Raw genomic sequence first — 22,092 nt, forward strand, 5'->3', positions numbered from 1 at the left:
CTTGTGTTGATGAGCTTGCATACACCTAATACTGCAGAAAAAACAAAAACCCTGGGAGGGCATATGTCTCACATTCTGTCTATTTTGGTCATTGGTTAGCTCCAGGTAGCGCAAGGCTAGTTTGGTGAGACTGTCGCCAGAAGCCAAGCCCCGACAAAGAAGTCTCCGTCCCATCAGGAACCCCCTCAGGGCTGGGTCTGAGAGACAAGGGGAAAAAAAATAGTGGACATTTTTAATTGGTCAGGCTGACATCTGACAAATACAACAAAAAAAGAACTGTGCATAGACTTACCAAAAACCACAAAAAGATACACAACTGAAATTGTGATATATATGTTTTGGAGCAACTTACTTGTTTCTTTTTTTGCCAAATATAGTTGCTAGCTATATCTTTTGTTTGTCTGGAAGTCATTTGCATGAAGCAAAATATGAATTTTTTTCAATCAGCATCAAAAAAGATTCCAATTGTTTTTTCCATACGCTCACACATGCACAGATCTTTAATAAAAACTGACCTATTTTCTTCCGGCTTGACGGCAGTAACACTGAGGCGGCTCTGTAACTGGCGCTCTGTGTGGCGTATGTTCCCATCTCTGTGACCAGACGCTTGGAAGCAGAAACCTGTATATTTTCCTCTGTGAATGGAACACAAGACTGACATCTTTAAATCTTTAGATTAGATTTAACTTGTCTTGACAATAGTTTACACAACACTTTAGAACTCAGACTCTCACTTTTATTCATGTTACACAAGGCATGAAACAGTACAGTTATAAAATCAATCAATAATAAATAGACGGTGAAAATATATGTTGCCACATAATGAAAGCTCTTAGGTGGAGTGCAGTGTGAAATGCACTAACTGATTATGTTAAAAGGAAAAAAAAATTGCTACCCTCTTGTCCAAGATACAGGATATGGTGATGTTGCACAGTTTCATACATTTCATTTCATTTCATTTACTTGAAAATTCTTATCAAAATGCAAAGGAACATCAGCAATCAAAACATAACAACACACAGGATATACACAAATATATTGGGTAATACATTTGTCCAAGTGATGCACTACTTATATAATGATGACTGGCATATAAGGAAACAGACAGTATCATCCATTTAAGAAATTGAAAAAAAATGCTTTCGAGAGATTGACGGACTCTTATGAAGCTGTCTTTTAAATCCGACATATTCCCAGTTACAATAGTCATCTTTTGTCATATGATATGAGTTAGGACAGGGCTTGACACAAACATTTTTTTTCTCTCTTCATTTTTTTTTTAAATCTTTGAATTTGAAATTTTGGTATGTCCCGAAATAAAATGCAAACATAACAATCCATTTAGAATCTTAGTTTCCCCAATTGGGTCACCAAAGAATAAACTTTTATGAAAATTTGGTGGTCTAACATCAATTTTCAGAGGCCAGGGTCCACTGCTAATGTTGAGCCGTGGTTACAACATAGTACTTTGAGAATGAAGGCCACAGCTTCATCTACACTGTACATCACCTTCTTCTCTTCTAAATTTTCTGTTGCAGTAATGTAGCAGCATCACCAACACGTCCACATTACACACAGTTAGCTATCTCACTAGTTTTGCACAACTACAGTATATGGAGGCGCAGCATCATGCACCTTAATACTATTACATGCTGCTTTCCACACTGGCATAATATCTAAGCATCAAAAATATTTTTTCAAAGGCAGACTTTCTGGTCCCCTGCTACATGATGAATGAGTCAAAGGAGGAGAAGGAGGAGGAAGTGGAGGAAGAGGAGGAAGAGGAGAAGGAGGAGAAGGAGGAGGAGAAGGGGGGAGGAAGAGGAGGAGGAGGAGGAGGAGGAGGAGGAGGAAGAGGAGGAGGAAGAGGAGAAGGAAGAGGAGGAGGAAGAGGAGGAGGAAGAGGAGGAGGAGGAGGAGGAGGAGGAGGAAGAGGAGGAGGAAGAGGAGAAGGAAGAGGAGGAGGAAGAGGAGAGGAGGAAGAGGAGGAGGAAGAGGAGGAGGAAGAGGAGGAGGAAGGAGAGGAGAGGAGAGAGGAAGAGGAGGAGGAAGGGAGGAGGAGAGGAGGAGGAGAGGAGGAGAGGAGGAAGAGGAGGAGGAAGAGGAGAAGGAAGAGGAGAAGGAGAGGAGAAGGAAGAGGAGGAGGAGGAGGAAGGAGGAGGAGGAAGAGGAGAGGAAGAGGAGAGGAAGAGAGAAGGAAGAGAGAGGAGAGGAGAAGGAAGAGAGGAGGAGGAGGAGGAAGAGGAGAAGGAAGAGGAGAGGAAGAGGAGAGGAGGAGAGAGGAGGAGGAAGAGGAGAAGGAGGAGAAGGAAGAGGAGAAGGAAGAGGAGAAGGAAGAGGAGGAGGAGGAGGAGGAAGAGGAGAAGGAAGAGGAGGAGGAAGAAGGAGGAGGAAGAGGAGGAGGAGGGAGAGAGGAGGAAGAGGAGAAGGAAGAGGAGAAGGAAGAGGAGGAGGAGGAGGAAGAGGAGAAGGAAGAGGAGGAGGAAGAGGAGGAGGAAGAGGAGGAGGAAGAGAGGAGGAAGAGGAGGAGGAAGAGGAGAAGGAAGAGGAGGAGGAAGAGGAGGAGGAAGAGGAGGAGGAAGAGGAGAATGAAGTCGGAGGAGGAAGAGGAGGAGGAAGAGGAGGAGGAAGAGGAGAAGGAAGAGGAGGAGGAAGAGGAGGAGGGAAGAGGAGGAGGAAGAGGAGAAGGAAGAGGAGGAGGAAAGAGGAGGAGGAAGAGGAGGAGGAAAGAGGAGGAGGAAGAGGAGGAAGGAAGAGGAGGAGGAAGAGGAGGAGGAAGAGGAGGAGGAAGAGGAGGAGGAAGAGGAGGAGGAAGAGGAGGAAGAGGAGGAGGAAGAGGGGAGGAGGAGGAAGAGGAGGAGGAAGAGGAGAAGGAAGAGGAGGAGGAAAAAGGAGGAGGAAGAGGAGAAGGAAGAGGAGGAGGAAGAGGAGGAGGAAGAGGAGGAGGAAGAGGAGAAGGAAGAGGAGGAGAGGAAGAGGAGAAGGAAGAGGAGGAGGAAGAGGAGGAGGAAGGAGGAGGAGAGGAAGAGGAGAAGGAAGAGGAGGAGGAAGAGTGAGGAGGAAGAGGAGGAGGAAGAGGAGAAGGAAGAGGAGGAGGAAGAGGAGGAGGAAGAGGAGAAGGAAAAGGAGGAGGAAGAGGAGGAGGAAGAGGAGGAGGAAGAGGAGAAGGAAGAGGAGGAGGAAAAAGGAGGAGGAAGAGGAGGAGGAAGAGGAGGAGAAGAGGAGGAGGAAGAGGAGAAGGAAGAGGAGGAGGAAAAGGAGGAGGAAAAGGAGGAGGAAAAGGAGGAGGAAGAGGAGGAGGAAGAGGAGAAGGAAGAGGAGAAGGAAGAGGAGAAGGAAGAGGAGGAGGAAGAGGAGGAGGAAGCACCCTTACCATCCGTGTTTTCACCAGCTGCTTTCCTCATCTCATCATCCACAATGGGGATCTCTCCAAGGAGGTTGCGGACTTCAGTCATCAGGCTCTGGATGTCGTTGATGGTAGTACAGTACTCCCCAAGAATCCACAGAGCTGCTCGGTGGATCCTGCAAAGAAGGCGACGCATATTGCAATAGGTGGGACTGACATATGGAGGTGCTCCGTGAATAATTACTGGGCAAGCTAACCTAGAGGATGCCCTCTTTTTCTCATCAAAGGATGATCATTGAATACCTTATTACTTTTTTTTTCCTCCACGCAAGCTAATCTTGATTGGGTCCATTCCTTTAATAACAAGATTAATTCATTGCATCATGATAAAGAATATTTCCCATTGACATACATACAGCACTCCAGGGCAAAGTATTATGCGTGTATACATATATCGTTGCTGGGGCGACAAGACCTCGTATATACAAAATGTCAAATGTTCAGGAGAGCCAAAAAACATGGCGGCCAAAGCACTGTGGCAAATGGGATAGCCTTTCCTTTAAAGGGGATGGCTAGTAACTGATCAGTGGGAATCAGTGGGAATGCTGGAGGATGATTGTTTCAATCCTTGTGGAATTCATTTAAGAGTACATTATATATCTATTGTTGCGTGAAAATTATTTGCTTCAGAATGGTCTCATATTCAAGTAATGTGCAGTTTAATGTTTCCAGGTTAGCGTGCCTGGTCAGTGACGGGGCATTAATCTGCACATTACTTGAATATGAGACCGTTCTGAAGCAAATAATTTTCACACAACAGTAGATATATAATGTACTCTTAAATGAATCCCACAAGGATTGGAACAATCATCCCTCAGCATTCCCACTGATTCACACTGATCGGTTACTAGCCATCCCCTTTAACATGCCGTGGTGGCTTCATTTTTCGAGTAAGACAATTGTGATTTGGACAGGACATCACTTAACCCATAATTTGACCATTAATCCAAAAAAGTCATTTTTGCCAAAATTGCAGATACAAGGTCTTGTCACCCCAGCGACGATATGTATGATATTGATAAAACTGATTAACAAGTGCTCAAATCTGTTATTGCTGAGTACAGAAACTGACAGAGAAATATATATTGGTCACATATTTTCATGGAGCAAAATTATTGATCCTCATTTGACAGCAAAAATTTCATAAACTTAAAATAAAGCTTTGCAAATTGCCGGCACTATGATGCATTGCTTAAATAATTCCAAGCACTTTCAAATGAAGCAGACATTTACTGTACTTGTACTAGTTACATGTACCAATACAGACAAAAACGTAATTTAGACATATGCAAGATCACATTGGCACCCTATGTATGTGTTATATTTGTACTGCTATGTAAACAGCTACAGCTCAGTTAATATTTTCACAAGTTGTTAAATTCGTGAACAGCACACGGCTCACAGAGTTTGCAAAAATAAAAGCCCCAAGAAATACATGGCATAAACCATATATACTTAGTACTAAGTACTCACTTGACAGCCTTGATGGTTGGGAATACTTCCAGGAGTTTGCTGATGATGAGAGGCTTGAGCTGTTCAAATCGCTGGATCGCCTCTCGGATGAAGACCAGAACATCGGCTGCTGCCAGTTCATTAGTATCACTCAGGAACTCCATTAGCTGTGGAGAGAACATTGCAAATATTCTTTGACCTTCTTTTTTATATCTGTCTTTATTGTTCTTTCCATATTTCATCTTGCTATTAGTATACAGCACAATAACATTTTCATTTTTCTCCACAGCGACATTTTCTTCAGAGCTGTTCTTGCATGTCATGTTCAGCAGATAAGTTCTGTCTGTGCCCAAATATTTGAGGAAAACAACAAGTGGTAATATTTTGTGTTCAATATAAATGGAGAGCTGCTCAATAGCTTCATCAAACAGAAATACCACTTTGTCTTCTCCTGTAAACTTTTACAATTCATAATTATTCTTATTGTCTGATTTTGTTCCAAAATTGTCACTAAGTAACTTCTCTAATTTTTCTGTTTCTATACAGAGCAACTCAATATCGGGATGGAATTTCCTTTCAAACCCCTTGACCAATACTATCACTTGAAGTACACACTAGATTGTAATCTCCATGGCAACACTCACCAGAGGGATGATGGTGGCCGCAACGTCAGGGAACTTGACGCTGCAGGAGTGCAGGGTTCTCACCAGCAGCTGTCTGTACTTGCCTGTGTCCTCATGTTCACCAACATTCTGGGTTTTGCTCACCTCCTTCTTCAACACCAACACCATCTGCCATCAATGGATCGGTGAAGTGAGGTGTCAGTATCGATACACCATTATCCATACTTGCATGCTACATTGTTACTCCAGGCATACATGTGGTTGTAGGACTACACAAGCTCAGTAAAAGATGCACATATGACTGGGTTATTTGTTGTTGTTTTTTTCTTGAAAAAGTAAATCCAAGCTTTCATACATGCCCAGAATGGACTGCTCTCAGAAAGGAAAAAGATGCTGTGTGCATTTCTAGGCAAGAAATAAAAGATTAACATTTATTTTCTTCCTCATATTCCCTTTGTCTTTCTGGATTATCACACTTTAGTGAGAGAGAAATTGTTTCAAGAATATATCTAAAACTCCCTACAGCATGAAGAAATGAACCCATTTTAGATCACAGTAATAGCATGGCAGTTCCATCATCAATGTGTCATTAGAAGCTTAGCAACACAAGATACAACCTCTTTTCATACCAACTGCATTCACACAAAAAATAAATATGTAGTAGGCGAAACAAGTACAAAAAATAAAGAATAACTTATAATCTAATAAACAAAATAATCTGATAAAATAGTCTAAGAACAAATAATCTGATAAACAAAAATGCCTGGTATTAAAGTGAATAAAATGCATTTGGTAGAAAGTCACTGATTATTTCAACATTGCCTATCTTATAGTCAATATATTTTCATGTATATGAAGGAGATGACTTACCTCCTCAACATTCCTTGATGAAATGAGGTCGAGGGCGAGATCAAGGGTCTTACGTCTGACCTCCAGGTCTGAGGCCGAGAGGACACGCAGGATGTCCATCACAAGTTCCTGCATTCCACAGAAAGGGATTTAATGGTCAAATTGAGTGTGCTATTTCATTTAAACATTCCAGGCCCATACAGGGTGGTCCACAACTTGAAATTTGAGCATGTTGCAAGCTCAGAATCTGAGAATATTGCAGAAATTGAATATGCGCGGAGCGCACACAATGAGTACGTAGTACGCAATATTTTGCTGCTTATCTCTCTTTGTGCTGCTTACATTCAATGTTCTCTCTCATGTTTTGCACACAAATATCAAAGTACCAGGTAGTTTGATGTTTCTCATGTTATGCACAATAATGTTTTGCACATTTTTGAATACTTTTACTTTGAGCTTGTTGCAAATTCTTGAGGATGTTGCATAGCATGTTGCTGGCTTTTGAGGATGTTAATGTTGCAGCGACATGCTGAAAACCCCCGTGGACACCCTGCCCATATCAGGTTTGGGTAAGTCACATGTATCAATATTGATATGGAACCCATTACACAAAAAGGGATGTAACGGTCAAATTTAATGTGCAATTTCATTCAAAAATTCCAGGCCTATATCAGTTTTGGTTCAATCAAATGTATAAATGTTGACATGGAGTACTTGTGAAGATTGAGAGAAGAGCCTTGTATTTGAAAACAAGAGACCCGGGGGTCTAGCACTCACCCGAGTATCGCAAGTTCATCTTCTACACATGGTGCCCATTCATACAAATCTACATTCTATCACTCTAGTAATAATACCTGTCAGGATTGGCCAAAAATATGACAATGTACTTTCAAGAAAACTAAAATATGAAAATTGTACCTTAATTTTGTCCCCCACCCCCATCTACCATGAATAGACTTGAAGCTACAGTCACAACTGTACTTGGTCATAACATTAACATGGTCCTATCACTTTGAACAGTAGAGAAGATTTAGTAAACTTCCTTAATTAATCAGGGCGGGGGGAGCATGGTGCCCATTTGAACAACTTGACATCCTATGACCCTAGGGATGCTATCTGTCAAGTTTGGTGAAAATACTTTGAGAGGTTTTCCAGAAGAAACTGGAAAAGTAAAAAGTTTAGGCACAATACACATAGCTCACTTGAGCCTTTGGCTCGGGGACTTACGTGAGCTGAAAAAATAAAATGCAGCATTTACAACTCATCATACAAGTGGGAACTGAACACAAACAAAACTAGAAATGTCGCTACAGCGACTGGTTATACCCCCACCAAACAACATTTCATAAGCTTTGGTCAAAAAACTGAGGAAGTAGTTAAATCCGCAAGATCTTTCCTTGATCTTCTGCCATTAATATGCCGTTACCATGGCAACGTACTTTCGGGTACTGTCGAAAAATACGTCTTGCACATCTACCACCAAAGGCACACATCTGTACCAAGTTTCATGGAAATTGGGCAAAAACTGAGGAAGTAGTTTGCAACACAAATTTTTCCATCATTTTGGCTCATAATATGTGAGCTGTTACCATGGCAACATACTTTTTGTCACTGTCAAGAAATGTGTCATGCTGACCTATATCCTAAGACAAACATTCAATATGAATTCCATGAGAATTGGAAGAACACTGATGAAGCAGTTTTGCCATGAAGCATTTTGCCCTATATTTTACCAATAACATGCCGTTACCATGGCAACGCACTTTTTGCCACTGCGGAAATATGTGTCTTGCACATTAACATATTCAGATGAACATCTGTACCTAATTTCATAAAAATTGATTAAAAACTGTGGGAGGAGTTCGCGACGCAAGATTTGTACCCATTTTTGCCCATAATATGCCGTTACCATGGCAACGTACTTTTGGGTACTGTCAAAAAATACGTCTTGCACATCTACAACCCAAGGCACACATCTGTGCCAAGTTTTATGGGAATCGGTTGAAAACTGAGGAAGTAGTTCGCGACGCAAGATTTGCAACGGACCGACCGCCCGACCGACCGCCCGACCGACCGCCCGACCGACCGCCCGACCGCCCCCGACCGCCCGACCGACCGCCCGACCGTCCGCTGATTCCTATATACCCCCTTCAAACTTCGTTTGGCGGGGGTATAATCAGTCCGAACAGTTTGTTTGTCACAAATGGCCACAGAAATTTGTTTCTTACCTGGAGAACCTTCTCATGGGCAGGCTGATCCTTGAGGGAGATGAGTCTATCTAGCACGATGAGTTTCACATTGTTGTCACTCTCCTTGATGATCAGATCAATGTAGCATGATGCTGCGGCCTGGAAGGAAGTGATGCAGAAATACTTTGTCAGTTACTTGGCAAATGCATTTGGTCTTCTTTGATCAAATTGGAAATGCACTTTTCTACACGCACCTTTCTAAACGTGTAAAATTCAAGATCCTACTGTCATGCAAGGTACACACTAACCCGTTGAGGACGTGTCCCGAGTATACTCGGGTAGGAGTCTATGGGAAATGCGTGTTTTAGCAAAATCAGCCTGTCCTCAATGGGTTAAAGGACATGCTTAGTACTATGGAAGGTTGTTGGACATGTATGCTACATTGCCAAATATTGCACAATCTGCAGCCATTGAAGTCTTTAAAGTTATGCCTATGTAAATGTGAGTTATGCCACCTTGAAAATTATTTTTTTACAAAGAGAAAAAATGTCATTTCAGAATGTGGTCACTACTTTTGGGCCATCCGATGCCTACCTTGACTGCAGTCGGGGCGCTAGAAAGTGTGACAAGGGTGCCAGCAGCTTCATAGCGCACAGCCGGGCTGGACGACTGGAGGAGGTTGTAGATGCAGCGAATGAAGCGAGCACGCTCAGACGGGTTGGCATGGCAAACCTTGGGGAAAATATGTAAACATTGCATTGGTATTATCATCATGAAGAGCAGTGCACTTTCATTGGTATGGGTATCAAATGGTTTTACAACCCTTGTGGAATATCGGGAGGACTATGGAATGCAGAATTAATATGAAGAAATGCACAATGTTTACTGCAAATTAAGGAAACAAGACTACATTTGATTCAGACAAACCGAAGCACAACATTATGCATTCTACTTGTAGTGATTAAACAGCAGTGGAGAATACTGTAAAAGTGGTTATTTTTGTGTGAGAAATTTGTCACGTTCGGCTGGATGACATGAATTTTGCATGTTTCTAATTCCGCGGAATCAAGACATTTATTAGTTGAACACACAGTGTGCAAAAATATTTGCATGTTTTTATTTCACACTGGTTTCTGGTTGCACAAAATGCGCCAAAAAAAAATTCCACTCTTACAGCATATGATAATTACATAAACAAAGAGCAGCATGCTGTATCCAAAAGCAGACACAATGACAAATTTCGGTGCAAACTACCAATTTGTGAATAATTCATACATAACTGGAAAATCAAAATATGCCATAACTCTTTTACAAGTACCGGTATATAATGATAAATGGAAGCTATGTCATACCTTGTACACCAGTTCAACAATGACAAGCTGAAGGATGTCATTGAAGGAGTGGATTTGATCAATGCAGGTGCTCAAGTAGTCCAGGGCCCTTTCCTAGAAAAAAAAAGGGGGGGGTAGGTGTGTTAGAAAATAACATGTCTGAATATATCAAGTGTAATATTGACATGTGGTCATGCAGATGCCATTCTTGCTACACACATGTGCAATCACATAACATTAAAGTATGAAAACTCAATATTGTGAAAATTTCTGATGTTTGACTCTCACAATACAGCTTCATGGAAAGCCTTAGCCATAAACTCTAGTCCAGCAAATTCATGCATCAATCACAAATTTCTGCTTCTAGTGGCTCACTTGGTCAACATGAATCAGCATCATGAAGGCGTTCCTCTTGGAGGATGCATCTTGCTCTTGCTCCAGGAAGTTGTGGATGAGCTCGGGGGCATCCGGGATCAAGGTGTCAAAGCTCCTGTAGAGCAGAGATAAAAGTTCAGTTAATATTAATGTCTGACTGATTTCTGACTTAAAGGGTCTTGTAGGGGAATGAAACCCAAATAAACATGAGGACTGAGTGAATGCAGCCATGTCAGCAGAATACATCAGTGAAGTTTGAAGAAAATTAGACAATCCATTCTAAAGTTTTGATAGTTTGAAGTTTTGGTGCCCCATCGCTAGATGAGAAGACTAGAACAGTTTGTGAAATACTACTAAACCTTGATTATGTTTCAAGCCTTTGCTGCCTCATAATGTCACACAAAAGATGATCACCTAGTAGAATGATAACCTTGGTATGTCAACTCTCTATATAATCAAGCCCACAATTATCAGTGGGTAAAAATGCAGAAACTGAACATCTTGTTTATGAGACTTGGAAATGGTGAACTGTAACATTAGCAAAAGCTCTATGTACCACAAAGCAAAGATAACATAAGTCTCAAATGTTTATGGGACAGGCAACATAATATGTATGTCCGTACCAGCTACCCTGTCCTACGAATGAGCCTGAATACACAAGTGCATCCAGTCACAAGTGTCTCACACAGAACTTACTTGTAGATGGTGAAGATGGCAAGGACTGCGTTGCGGCGCACGTAACTATGGCGATGCTCCAGGCATGCCCTGATGGCGGGCATCAAGGGCTCTAGGAGCTCAGCCTCCTTCAGCTTGCAGAGGAAGCGCAGAGTGGAGCCACGGATGAACTCATTTGGGTGCTGGAGGTCCTGTACCAGTCAAGGAGAAATTTAACCAAGCTCGGTGAATGTTTGTTTGCTTTCCTCATGACAATACAAGATATATGAATAACCCATACTTCGCTGCACTTTTATAGTGCTGCCAGTCTTCCCTGATGTATTGTGTGTATTTGGAGTGAACCACTTCACTCCCATGTTATGTAACTTGCTCTGTCCCATGAGTGAATGAAGCAAAATCTTTTACACGCGTGGGTTGTGACTCTCTTGCAAGGGACCTCCATTTTATGTTCTTACCAAGGGGCCAGAATGCTTTGCCTCTAGTACAAGGGACTGTATGACAACACATAACATTACTCAGCAAACTTACTGGGACTCGAACCCCTGCCATTTCATTGCAAGGCAGATACGTTACAAAGTGGGCCCCTCACTGCCCTGGTTGGAGAAAGAAAAGGAAATTTGTCTTTGTTGGGTATCAGAGTACATTTGTAAATGATTTATATTTTTAAAGGACAAGTTCACCTTCATAAACATAAGGATTGAGAGAATGTAGCAATATTAGTAGAACACATCATTGAAAGTTTGAGGAAAATCGGACAATCCGTTCAAAAGTTATGAATTTTTGAAGTTTTTGTGCAGTAACCGCTGGATGAGAAGACTACCGCAGTGTATAAAGAACTTAGATGTCACATGCGTACAACAATATAAGGAAAATATAAAGAGAATTTCACAAAATTTCATCTTTTGAAAAAAAGTACACATTCCCTTGACTCGTTACCGACATATGTTATGGGTAATATTATTCCCCCTGCCTTTAGAAAGAGGCAAGTCAAGTGGTCTTTTATTATGCGAAAAAAGTGAAAATATGTTGAATTTTCTTTACATTTTCTTTATACTGTTGTACCCATATGACTTTACAAGCTGTAGTAGTCTCCTCATCCAGCGGTTACTGCACAAAAACTTCAAAAATTCATAACTTTTGAACGGATTGTCTGATTTTCCTCAAACTTTCAATGATGTGTTCTACTAATATTGCTGCATTTTCTCAATCCTTATGTTTATGAAGGTGAACCTGTCCTTTAAATATGCAAAACAGCATAGAAGAGGGAATGAAAAAGTATCACTCTGTTTTTGATAATGTATACATCAAAATTAGGCTTATTGCTCTTCTCTGCTGACCCCCCATTCACATGAATTTACGCATCGGTTTTTGTTCTTGTTGCTGATTTGTGTATGTGTGTGTATTTCTTTTGATATTCCTATATTTGTATCTATGTGTTTTCATTGTATGAATTGTTTGATGATTTTATGTCGAATGGAAAAAACTTGAATTGAATTGTAGGTGAAATACATTTTCTTTACGGGATAATGTAGCAACATAGGTTTTAGCTACAGATACAAACATTCAGTGAAAAAGATTGAGCAGTTTGATCATGGAGGCAGAGAAAATATTACCATCATCAATCTGCTGGCTTACTCTATACATGAACACACTCAAAAAAATTCAGAATGTTGATTGATAAGGCTTTGAATTACACAATTCACATTTTCTGCAAAATCAAGGGATTTTATTCTGAAGACAGATAGTGTTAGCTGCAATTGGTATCATCAATAATGTTGCACTGACACAGGTCATTAGCAAAGAGACCTACACAGAGGACTGCAGTTGCTGCGGGCCTCCAGGTAGCAGTTACCATGGTGACGGGATGACTTACCTTCCTGTATGCATCACAGACAAGGATCATCTCCTGCAGAAGTTTCCCGTCTGGGTGCGTCTTGGGCACTATTTCCCAGAAGATCAAGAGAAGCTTCTTGATTGTGTGGTCCTTTTGAGGAAGAGATAATGGAAGATGTATTAGTTACAGTAAATATACATTGTAGTAATGGTGAGGCAAAGACAGGCATGTCCAAGAAGAAACTGAACCATGTTTTAATGGATAATAAAATCAAAGAAATATGAGATCTGCATTAAAAAGAGTCACTGCAAAAACAGGCAAACCCAATTTGGCATTGGTTTCTGACCAAAAAGAAAGTTTGTTAATGTATGATTTTGATTATGTGATTGTTTAACCAAGCATCTAATCAAACTTAAAGGTCCTCTTTACCTTTGGGAGCAGTGATTAGAAAAAAAAAATGTTCAAGATATCACATTTGATGCATATGTATGGGTCTGTTGTGTCTCAAAAATTCCTAACTTATAAAATTTTCGCAATAAAGCCTAAATTATACAGAGATATCAGTATTTTTCTCAATAAACCATAACTGTAGACGGTTTTGTCTGGAATTTCTTTTACTATAACTATTGTTCATATTTTGTGTATTCAACAATACTTAACATCGATTACACGGGTTCAAATTTTTACAGTGGTTGTATCTATTTCTAACTCATATTTTAGAACTATTTTGAACCATTAATGCTGGATTTTTGTTTCATCTGCAAATAGTAAATTATGCCTTTAACTTTTTAAACAGTTACATTTTCTTTCTTGATGTTTCTTGTGTGGTAAATGTCATGTTTTGTTTGGAACTCGGGAATCATTTTTATGCTTACCTTCAGAGGAAGTAGGAAGCGGATGACGTGCATCAAAATACCAGGAAATTTCTCCCCATTGAGAATCATGTAGATGAGTTTCTTGAGAGCCTCTGTCTTTGTCCTGGTGTCCCCCTTTTCTATAGACAATCAAACATAAGGCACAAGAAGTAACTACAAGATTGAAGATGTGTTAACACAAACATAAGGCACAAGCAGTAACTACAAAATTGAAGATGTGTTAACATTAAAAGGAAAAAAAATCAACAGATTACATCTGAATTTATCCACAGAAAATGACTGAAGGATCTGTAACTTGCATTCATTCATCTTTGTTTTCATAAGAGACTGAAATATTCTTATTTCTGTTCATGATATCCATGTTGTTAAAAACACAAATTATGAATAAACCTCTTGACATATAAAAGGACTGTCTAGCAGAAATTCTGCCCAAGTTTCTCACGTGTGCATACAAACTACATCAATCACTAGAATCAAGAACTACAATATGCCTACTTCTGCATTTGATTGTATCAACGTCAACACCTGATACCAAAGTGACTTGACACTCTTGTCAGCATTTACTCTTTTTATTATTGTGTATGAATGGGTTCATTCAATATATCTTGTTTTATTCATTTCCAAGTTACAGTGTATGTCAGGACAAAATCATCTGAGACACACAAGCAGGACTTTTACCTATTTTCCCCCATTTACAGAATTTCTTGTTTTGTTGTGTGTAGTTGAAGAGTTTGTTCGCAAAAACCAATAAGTCCATTTTTTATGATTTTGAAGTACGGTCTTTGTCATAAAGTACATAATAATACCTTTTAAATGATATACTGGTCACTACATATAAAGGTACATTTTTGAAGTTATGGTCAAAAGAAGCAAAAATTTCTTATTCTCTTTATTTTTCTTGACCTTTAATTGCAAATATCTCCATTTGGCAAATATGGACTTATCGGTTTTTGCGAAGAAACTCTTCAGTTGTTGCTTGGATTGTCCTACACATTTATGAATGCACACACACTGTCGCAGAGTGATGCCATTCATCCAAACACAAAGACCCTTGACAGTGCATGTATTTCAAGATGTGTGTTTTACTACTGTACTTACCTATGTCATTTTTTAGTTGCATCTCATTCGGGGGCTCCACATCCATGTTCATGTTAATCAGTGTGTAGCATGGCTGCTCCAGTGCGGTCGACATCTTGGGTTCTTGCGTGCTTCAATCAAATCTGTCAATAACCCAAGGAGTTGTCAATGCATCATCATAAAAAACAACAACAACACCAGAAACCACATTCAAATCATGCTTAGAGTAAACACGTGGAGTACTGTAAATTATCCCCTTTTATATGATACCTTATTCATTTTATTTTTCAATTTTGATCATATTTTACCAATGCCTCAATGTTGAACTTTTGTATGAAAAATCATGGCCCTTCTTGTTTTATGCACAGAAAACGATAAAATGCTTGTAAAAGGAGATATACACTGCCCGAGAGCCTGCTATTGCTGACATTAAATGCAAGAGCAATCGTTCAAACATCTTAGTTAAAGAGATTGTGTGAACATGTATTACACCATTCGTGATGACGTAATTCTAATCGTTCTATCTTTTTATAAGTTAAGGGGTTACAAAGCGTGCGTGGCCTGTAATGGCGTGAAGGGTTCCCTAGAATAGACCTTATGCATTGACATCACAACTGACTTAACAACCAAGTATGACGCCATTTTACAGGACAAACAAATGCACTGAAGTGTGTACTAAGCATGCACCTGTGAAACATGATACATGTGATTATGATCTTAAAATGACACTCACTGGTATTTTACACTGTATGCTACAGACATAGATTATAACACATTTCAGCTTCTTAACAATGTCACTACGAGTTTTCACATCAGCCCGATGTTTCGAAATAGCGCGCTATTTTCTGACTTGGGAAACTAACCCGATCACGAAATAGCGCGCTATTTGATAATGTGAACAAAAATTAGCGCACTAATTGTATCGCTCTGGTCGAGAAAATTTCTCGAGTCCAATTCGGGAAATTTCTGAAATAGCGGGATAGTAGCGCGATATTTGACAACGTGAAAACAACTCCAGAAATTAGCGCGATGCATCCCATTATGCCTAGCGTGTGTGACCCGACCGATCGAGGCAAACTACACACAAATCATGAGGAATTGTTGAAATTGCACACATTACTGATGCTGTTTGCACATGCTCAGCTGTCGAATTAGCTCGAAAAAATTTCGGGCTAATTCCCTTCGGGCTGATGTAAATAAGAAATGAAATAGCGCGCTTATTCGCAATTGCGAAAAATATCTCGAGCTTGGATTTTTATTGGGCTGATGTGAAAACGCCTAGAGTGAGCAAACTATGGCCATCGAAAAACTAATTATTGCCACAAATGCTGCCAGATGTTTGCAAGATTGCGTACGAGTATTTCCAAGTAGCTTCTCCCTCACTACGTACATGTACTCCCCAGCTGCTGCATTGCACTGGGCCATGTACAGGCGGTCCGCCATATTAGGATCGTATACAAATGTACCCTGTATGTATGCTAGGCGTGCGTAATTTGTGTAATCATCTGCTCTTTATGCCAGGCTCAGTGCAATTGTTAATTATTGTCAGATGGCATCTTACAAGGTTCAAAAATTGCAGGACGTCAGGCGAACTCAGCCATGTTCCCGCAAAGTCTTTCCACGGAAATTTGGTACATTCTTTAGAGCAGTTCACAGAAGCTTGGACTGTGGTCGCCAATCAGCGAATCAGCTGTATCCCGCCCGTACAATGTAGCTCACCGGCAAAATGGTTGGCCAGTACCACCAGCATGTGCGCACACACTCTACACACATACTGTAGTACACATGTACGCATACAGGTCATATGAGTAGTGAGCGAATACATTTCGTTTTATTTCTTCATGCACATGTCAATATATTCCAGTAACTTTACTATTCTGATCAAAGTTGAACCGTTATGACATATTGCAGGCTGAAAGATGTGAGAATGAAATTCGGCAGCCCAAAATATCACAAATTAGAGGTCAAAGTTGTGTGGCCTGTGCATGTTTCATGTCATCATTTGGACAACTTTTAGCTGCATACTTTCACCTTCCTTTTCAACAATCAAGGGTGTACAGAAGTTTGAAATATCTTTGTGTCAGTTACTGCAATTTGTAAAAGTGACCACATAACCAAATTCACCATTTACACTCAGAAATGATAACTGTAAAGATCTTGAAATGAGAGTAAGCTGATTTCACTCAACGCTGACCCTGTATAAACCTTGAAGTACAGTATGTATTAATCCCTTTCAGAAGATCCTTGGAACGATCCTGGGATGGTATCAAGAAATATTTCACCGGTACAATCATTCTTTCTAGATCCTTCCTATACATCTTTGCTTTCATCTAGTTCTGATTCATGTCTCATTCTCTCATACCCCTTTCATATTGGCCAAAAACACGGCACGTCTTCCGGAGGACGTGCCATGTCATCCCAGACCCACTGTCAATATGAAAGCTTGACTCGGCGTGAACACAGCACGAACAGTGGATGAACACGGCGTGAAGTTTGTGCTAGACCGTCAAGCACAAACACGGCTCGTCCTCCGGAGGACGTGCCATGTTTGTGCTAGACGCTGCCAATATGAACGGACATGACATACAACCGAAACCAGAAATCTCAGATAAAACACAACTGAGAGCATGCAAGGATGTATACAGTTACACGTGTGTGCTTTGTCAACGTACAATGATCATTTATTTATCGTATATTGTATGCCATGGCAAATTGTTTGCCGACTTGCAGAGATATCAAATTTGTAAGAACAACAAATGATTAAATAATACAAAAAATAGATATTTGTTTAACCTCATTGCATTGGTTACCAATTCTAACCTGTTGAATCCCTCATTGCATTGGTTACCCGTTGAATCTCACATTGTATTTAAACTATTACTATTTGTTTTTCATTGCATACACGGATCTGCCCCAGAGTACAATATTAATTTGTTGACATTTTATAATCCTCCCAAATGTTTCGTGCGCAAAGGTCATCAGCTTGTAGATTGCTTGTTCCATAAACGAAGAAATCATGGGGGGATCGGTCATTTGCACATGCTGGACCTTACCTGTGGAATCAGTTGCCTCAAGCTATCCATTAAATTTCGAATGTAGACTCCTTTAAAGTTGCCCTTAAGACTCATTTGTTCGTAACCATTTTCCAGTAGAATTGTAAATTATAATATCTTTTTTTTTTTCATTATCATTATTGTGTCATTCATTTTCATGTGCATGTTTGTGTAAGGATTTCAATTTTTGTATTTCATAAGTTACTTCTACTGCGCCTTGAGCACGTTAGCTATGTGGAATTGGCGCATTATAAGCACCCTGTATCATTATCATTTTTATTATCATTACTACTACAAAATAATATAGTTTATGTTTTATTTATGTCTAAACAATTTTTACACTCATTTCACATGTGAAATTGCAAGGTGAGCAGGTGCGCCTGCTTAGAGTTGGGTCAGTCTGCACTAGTAATTGACATGATTACTGACGACTGCCATCAGTGGCTATACATACAAGTACACTGTGCTGATTGCTGTCAGCTGTAAAATGTATGTATTGTTTTAATGCATTTGAAAAAAAATTTGTGCGCGGGAAGCTGGCCGCAACTATTCACGGGACCGTGTCCCCAGTGGGTTGCTATGGAAACGTGTGCCGAGTTCGTGCTGTGTTCAAGATCAATATGAAAGGGTACCACGAGCTGTACCTCATGTTTACATAAGGATTTGGGAGGGCAGTCACGCCGTGTTCATCCCAGACGCGAGTCTGGCGTGACATCCGAGGATACCAATAAGAAAGCGGTATTATTCTATGGAGTGTTTTTTTTTATATTTACATTTCTTTGGTTCTACTTTTCTTTTCAAACATATCCATCTGTCCATTGCCTCCTTGACCTTTATATTGTAATTCTCTTCTTTCTTTCCTTCCATTATTTTTTGTTTTCATTTTAAGTGTACTTTCTATTTCAAAAACCTTTTGCTTCATTTCTTTTTCAAGGTTTACCTTTTTACCCCTGTTCATTAATTTTCTCCACCCGTTTCCTATCCTTTCATTATATTCCTGGCTTGTCTTAAAACATTTTTCGTAATCTTCTTAGACACACACACACAAACACATACATGAACAACGACCCCAAACCTCAATCAGTCATTAGTGTAAGACTCGGTACAAAACAAGATGAGGGAAAAGCAGGAAAACAGGTTTATCTTTTTGAAGGTACCATAGGATAGAGGAACTTGCTGTGATCGCTATTATGAGACTGCTATATAGTATATTCAGATCAATCGCAGCAGCACTTGCCGTGCGCGTGCGCACTAGTATTTGTCTATGTACATGCATGATGAACAATGATGAATGTGTTTTGTACGTACAGTGGGTACTAATAGAGCCTTTATCAGACCGGGAAACCAGCTCATGAGGACCGCTCCCCCGTACAAGGACTGCCCCGCCTCATGAGGACCGCCCGAACGCCTCATGAGGCCCCCGGGGGAACGCCTCAAGAGGACCCCTATTCACTTCTTATTCATCTCACATCTGACGTATAAATTTTCACAACTTTGCATGGTGATTTTTTGTAAACACACACATGTCCACTATCCGTGATGAAAAGAGGAAAAAATCCTGTCTGTTTTTTTCTTCAAAAATCGAGTTATATTCAACCGATGCAGAGCGCCCATCAAAACACGGGAGCCAGCGTGTTCGCACAATGCAAGACTGCCGCACCTAGTGGCCTGATCCGACTAAATATTTTCGGTGCTTTTTTCTGCGGCTCTCACCTCTCCGTGCGCGAATCAGCCTCGTGAAGCTGAAGTCTGACATCTTTTTACACAAATTTGTAACGAGAAAAATAAAATCAGTACTAACCTGGGGCCCGTTGCATAAAACTCCAACCGGATTTTTTTTCTGGTTGAAATCACAAAATTCCGGTTGGAAGCTCCCAACCAGAGTTTTTATGCAACAGATTTTACATTCTTATGTACGCAACCTTGAAAAATTCAGGTTGGGCAAATCCCAACCTGAATTTTTTGGTAATCATGTAGAAATGCACACCATGCACATCTACCATTTCCTTCCTTAATTTGTTAATGAAAACTTCTTGTAGCTTTCAGAAATGTCAAGATGGACCATATCTGACGGTTTCATGAAATTTCATAGTCAATTACAGAAGAAAAGTAGCTAATTTTGACTCAAAAGTACGCCGATCGACGGCTGTGTCAGCGTAGCATGATGGATGATCGATTATGTGGAAGAGCGATATAACGATGATAATCGATCGTAGTAGTCTGTGATACAGCCGCTTGTTTGGTGTTTAACCACAATAATTACGTCGGCTCGACAGTAAAATGTGGAAGAAAGTGATCTCGATGCGTCTGTTTTTTTATCGTTTTAGTTAATTTTCTCCTGCGTGTGACTGTATATCTGTCAACATTTTTGCTGACTAAATGATGGACAGATAATATGTGTACAAAATGTCAGTAAAAGATATATGAAAAAATTGGAATTATCCATCGTGAATATTGCACAATAAAATAGATTTTTACTACAAAACAAAAGCAAATACTGGGGTTGCAGTTTTTGTATACATAATTTAAAAAAATGAAATGGGAAAAGTAAATACTATCATAAAGACAATTACTTTCTACTACTGTATAAGTTGAACCTATCAATTAAAAACACATTACTATTTCAATTTCAATATTCTGTTTCTTTTTAGGTAAAACGAGCACTTTATGAGAAGTCCACAATATTAACGTTAATACATGATTGTATAACATAACATGCACTTTTTGTAATACTATTCTCATTAATTTATTATTTAAATTAGGCCTATAAATTATGTAGATAACTAGAAACAAATCCCCTTTGAATTCAACTTCCTTCTCATCTTCTTTTCTCTTTCTCTCTCCCTCCTAATACCGTAATAAATAGCCTAACCTTTTTCTTCCACTTTTCCTTCAACCTCATTCTATTCCCTTCAACACTATTCAAATGAAGTTATTATTATCAACTTTTGTCATGATAAAATCAATACTTGCCACAATATTTAGAGAAAGGATCGATGTCTAAATCCTGGTATGAATAATCTGTATCAATAATTTGAAAAGTGATAATTATGATAGTGGCAATGAAAACAAAGAACTATCACAATAGCTCGCTTGGACCTTCGACTCAGGTGAGCTAACTAAAAAAATACGAAAAAGAAAATAGGGGCTACACGTATTGCACGAGTCAAGTTCAAGCGGCTAATTAGAGACTACCAGAATCGATTATAATCGTTGACATCGTTCTCAGCGAAATCGGTGCACTGCTTACATCGGAGACTATGTTCGCGACCGACGTACTTTTCGACTCCAATTTCTCATTTTTCTTACCTCTTCAGCTTTCTAATTCCATGAAAACTCTCTGGTATGGTTCAATTTAGCATCTCCAATAGCTGCACAAAATTTTATTGACAAACGGCGAAGCGAACGGTAGGTGTGCATTTCTACATGATTACCAATTTTTTTCTGTCCACGATTGATGCAAATAATTCATTCATGCCATCATGGATATTTCGACATGGTTGTTGAATATTACGTCGCACGGCGTAATTACAGCTACAGCGTCTGGTCGGGCTACACGCACATGTACACACACAACATGATGTAAATTTAATTACTTAAAGTGACTACTCTAGAACCCTAGTAGAAGTAGAACACAGATGACTCTCACTCAGTGACTGAGTTTGAGCATGTTTGGAGATAGCCCGACCAGACGCCGTAAGTACAGCGACTGGGCTGTGTAACGTTACAATTAGTTTAACAGTTTAGAGCTAACTTAAGTGTCTAAGCCTAACAATTAGATTGGTCTAGCAGTTAGATGCTACAGTCGCTAGTTACTTAAGTTAGTTTGGACTCTGGAGATCAACTGACCAGGCAAGGTGGGTAGGGGACAACTGTAGGAGGTGAGAACACTTAACAAACGTTACATGATTAGTGCCTTACGTAACAATGGTTCACTAACGTGGAGCAAATTTACATTTTCTGGACCTTCATCCAGCTTCTGGGGGTCTGAAGCTCTAACCGCCAGTAATACAAACACAACTCGATACTCAGTAGATGGGACTGCGCTGCGGTGGGAATCCTATGGTATAGAACTCTAGTAGTAGTAGTATAAATACACGTCACTGAAGTCGGCAGTACGACGGCCGTGGCGTGGGGTTTACAGTCACACATAAAATGCCCCATAAAATATGTTATTGTCAATCAAAGAAGGGTCCAATTTTGTCTTTTAGTTAGGCGTCTGGTACTAACTGTAATCTTTATGCAGAAAACGTAAAATAAATAAAGATCTATGAATAAATGACAGACAGAAAAGGTAAAACATACCAATAAATTTCAGTGTGGAGATCCTCCTTCGCTTACACTAGATCTAGT

At 39.9% G+C, this 22,092-nt stretch overlaps 1 protein-coding gene across 1 annotated transcript; it reads right to left on the reverse strand.

The window, feature by feature from the left end:
- Window positions 1-72: 72 nt before the first annotated feature.
- On the reverse strand, window positions 73-22,082 carry LOC139725352 (coatomer subunit beta-like; the record flags this gene model as incomplete). The annotated part of the gene is given in 17 exon segments (XM_071636439.1): window positions 73-131; window positions 134-170; window positions 172-197; window positions 516-635; window positions 3,374-3,522; window positions 4,880-5,025; window positions 5,503-5,649; window positions 6,352-6,459; window positions 8,559-8,678; window positions 9,114-9,251; window positions 9,872-9,964; window positions 10,226-10,340; window positions 10,922-11,091; window positions 12,774-12,884; window positions 13,610-13,728; window positions 14,708-14,829; window positions 22,045-22,082. Coding segments are annotated over 16 exon segments (1,752 nt in total), but the record flags the coding sequence as incomplete, so codon positions are not given.
- Between the last annotated feature and the right edge of the window lie 10 nt (window positions 22,083-22,092).

This window comes from Diadema antillarum, unplaced genomic scaffold (assembly GCF_040938485.1).
Source record: "Diadema antillarum isolate AM-2024a unplaced genomic scaffold, OU_Dant_1.0 seq00000035_RagTag, whole genome shotgun sequence".
Classification (NCBI taxonomy): Eukaryota; Metazoa; Echinodermata; class Echinoidea; order Diadematoida; family Diadematidae; genus Diadema; species Diadema antillarum.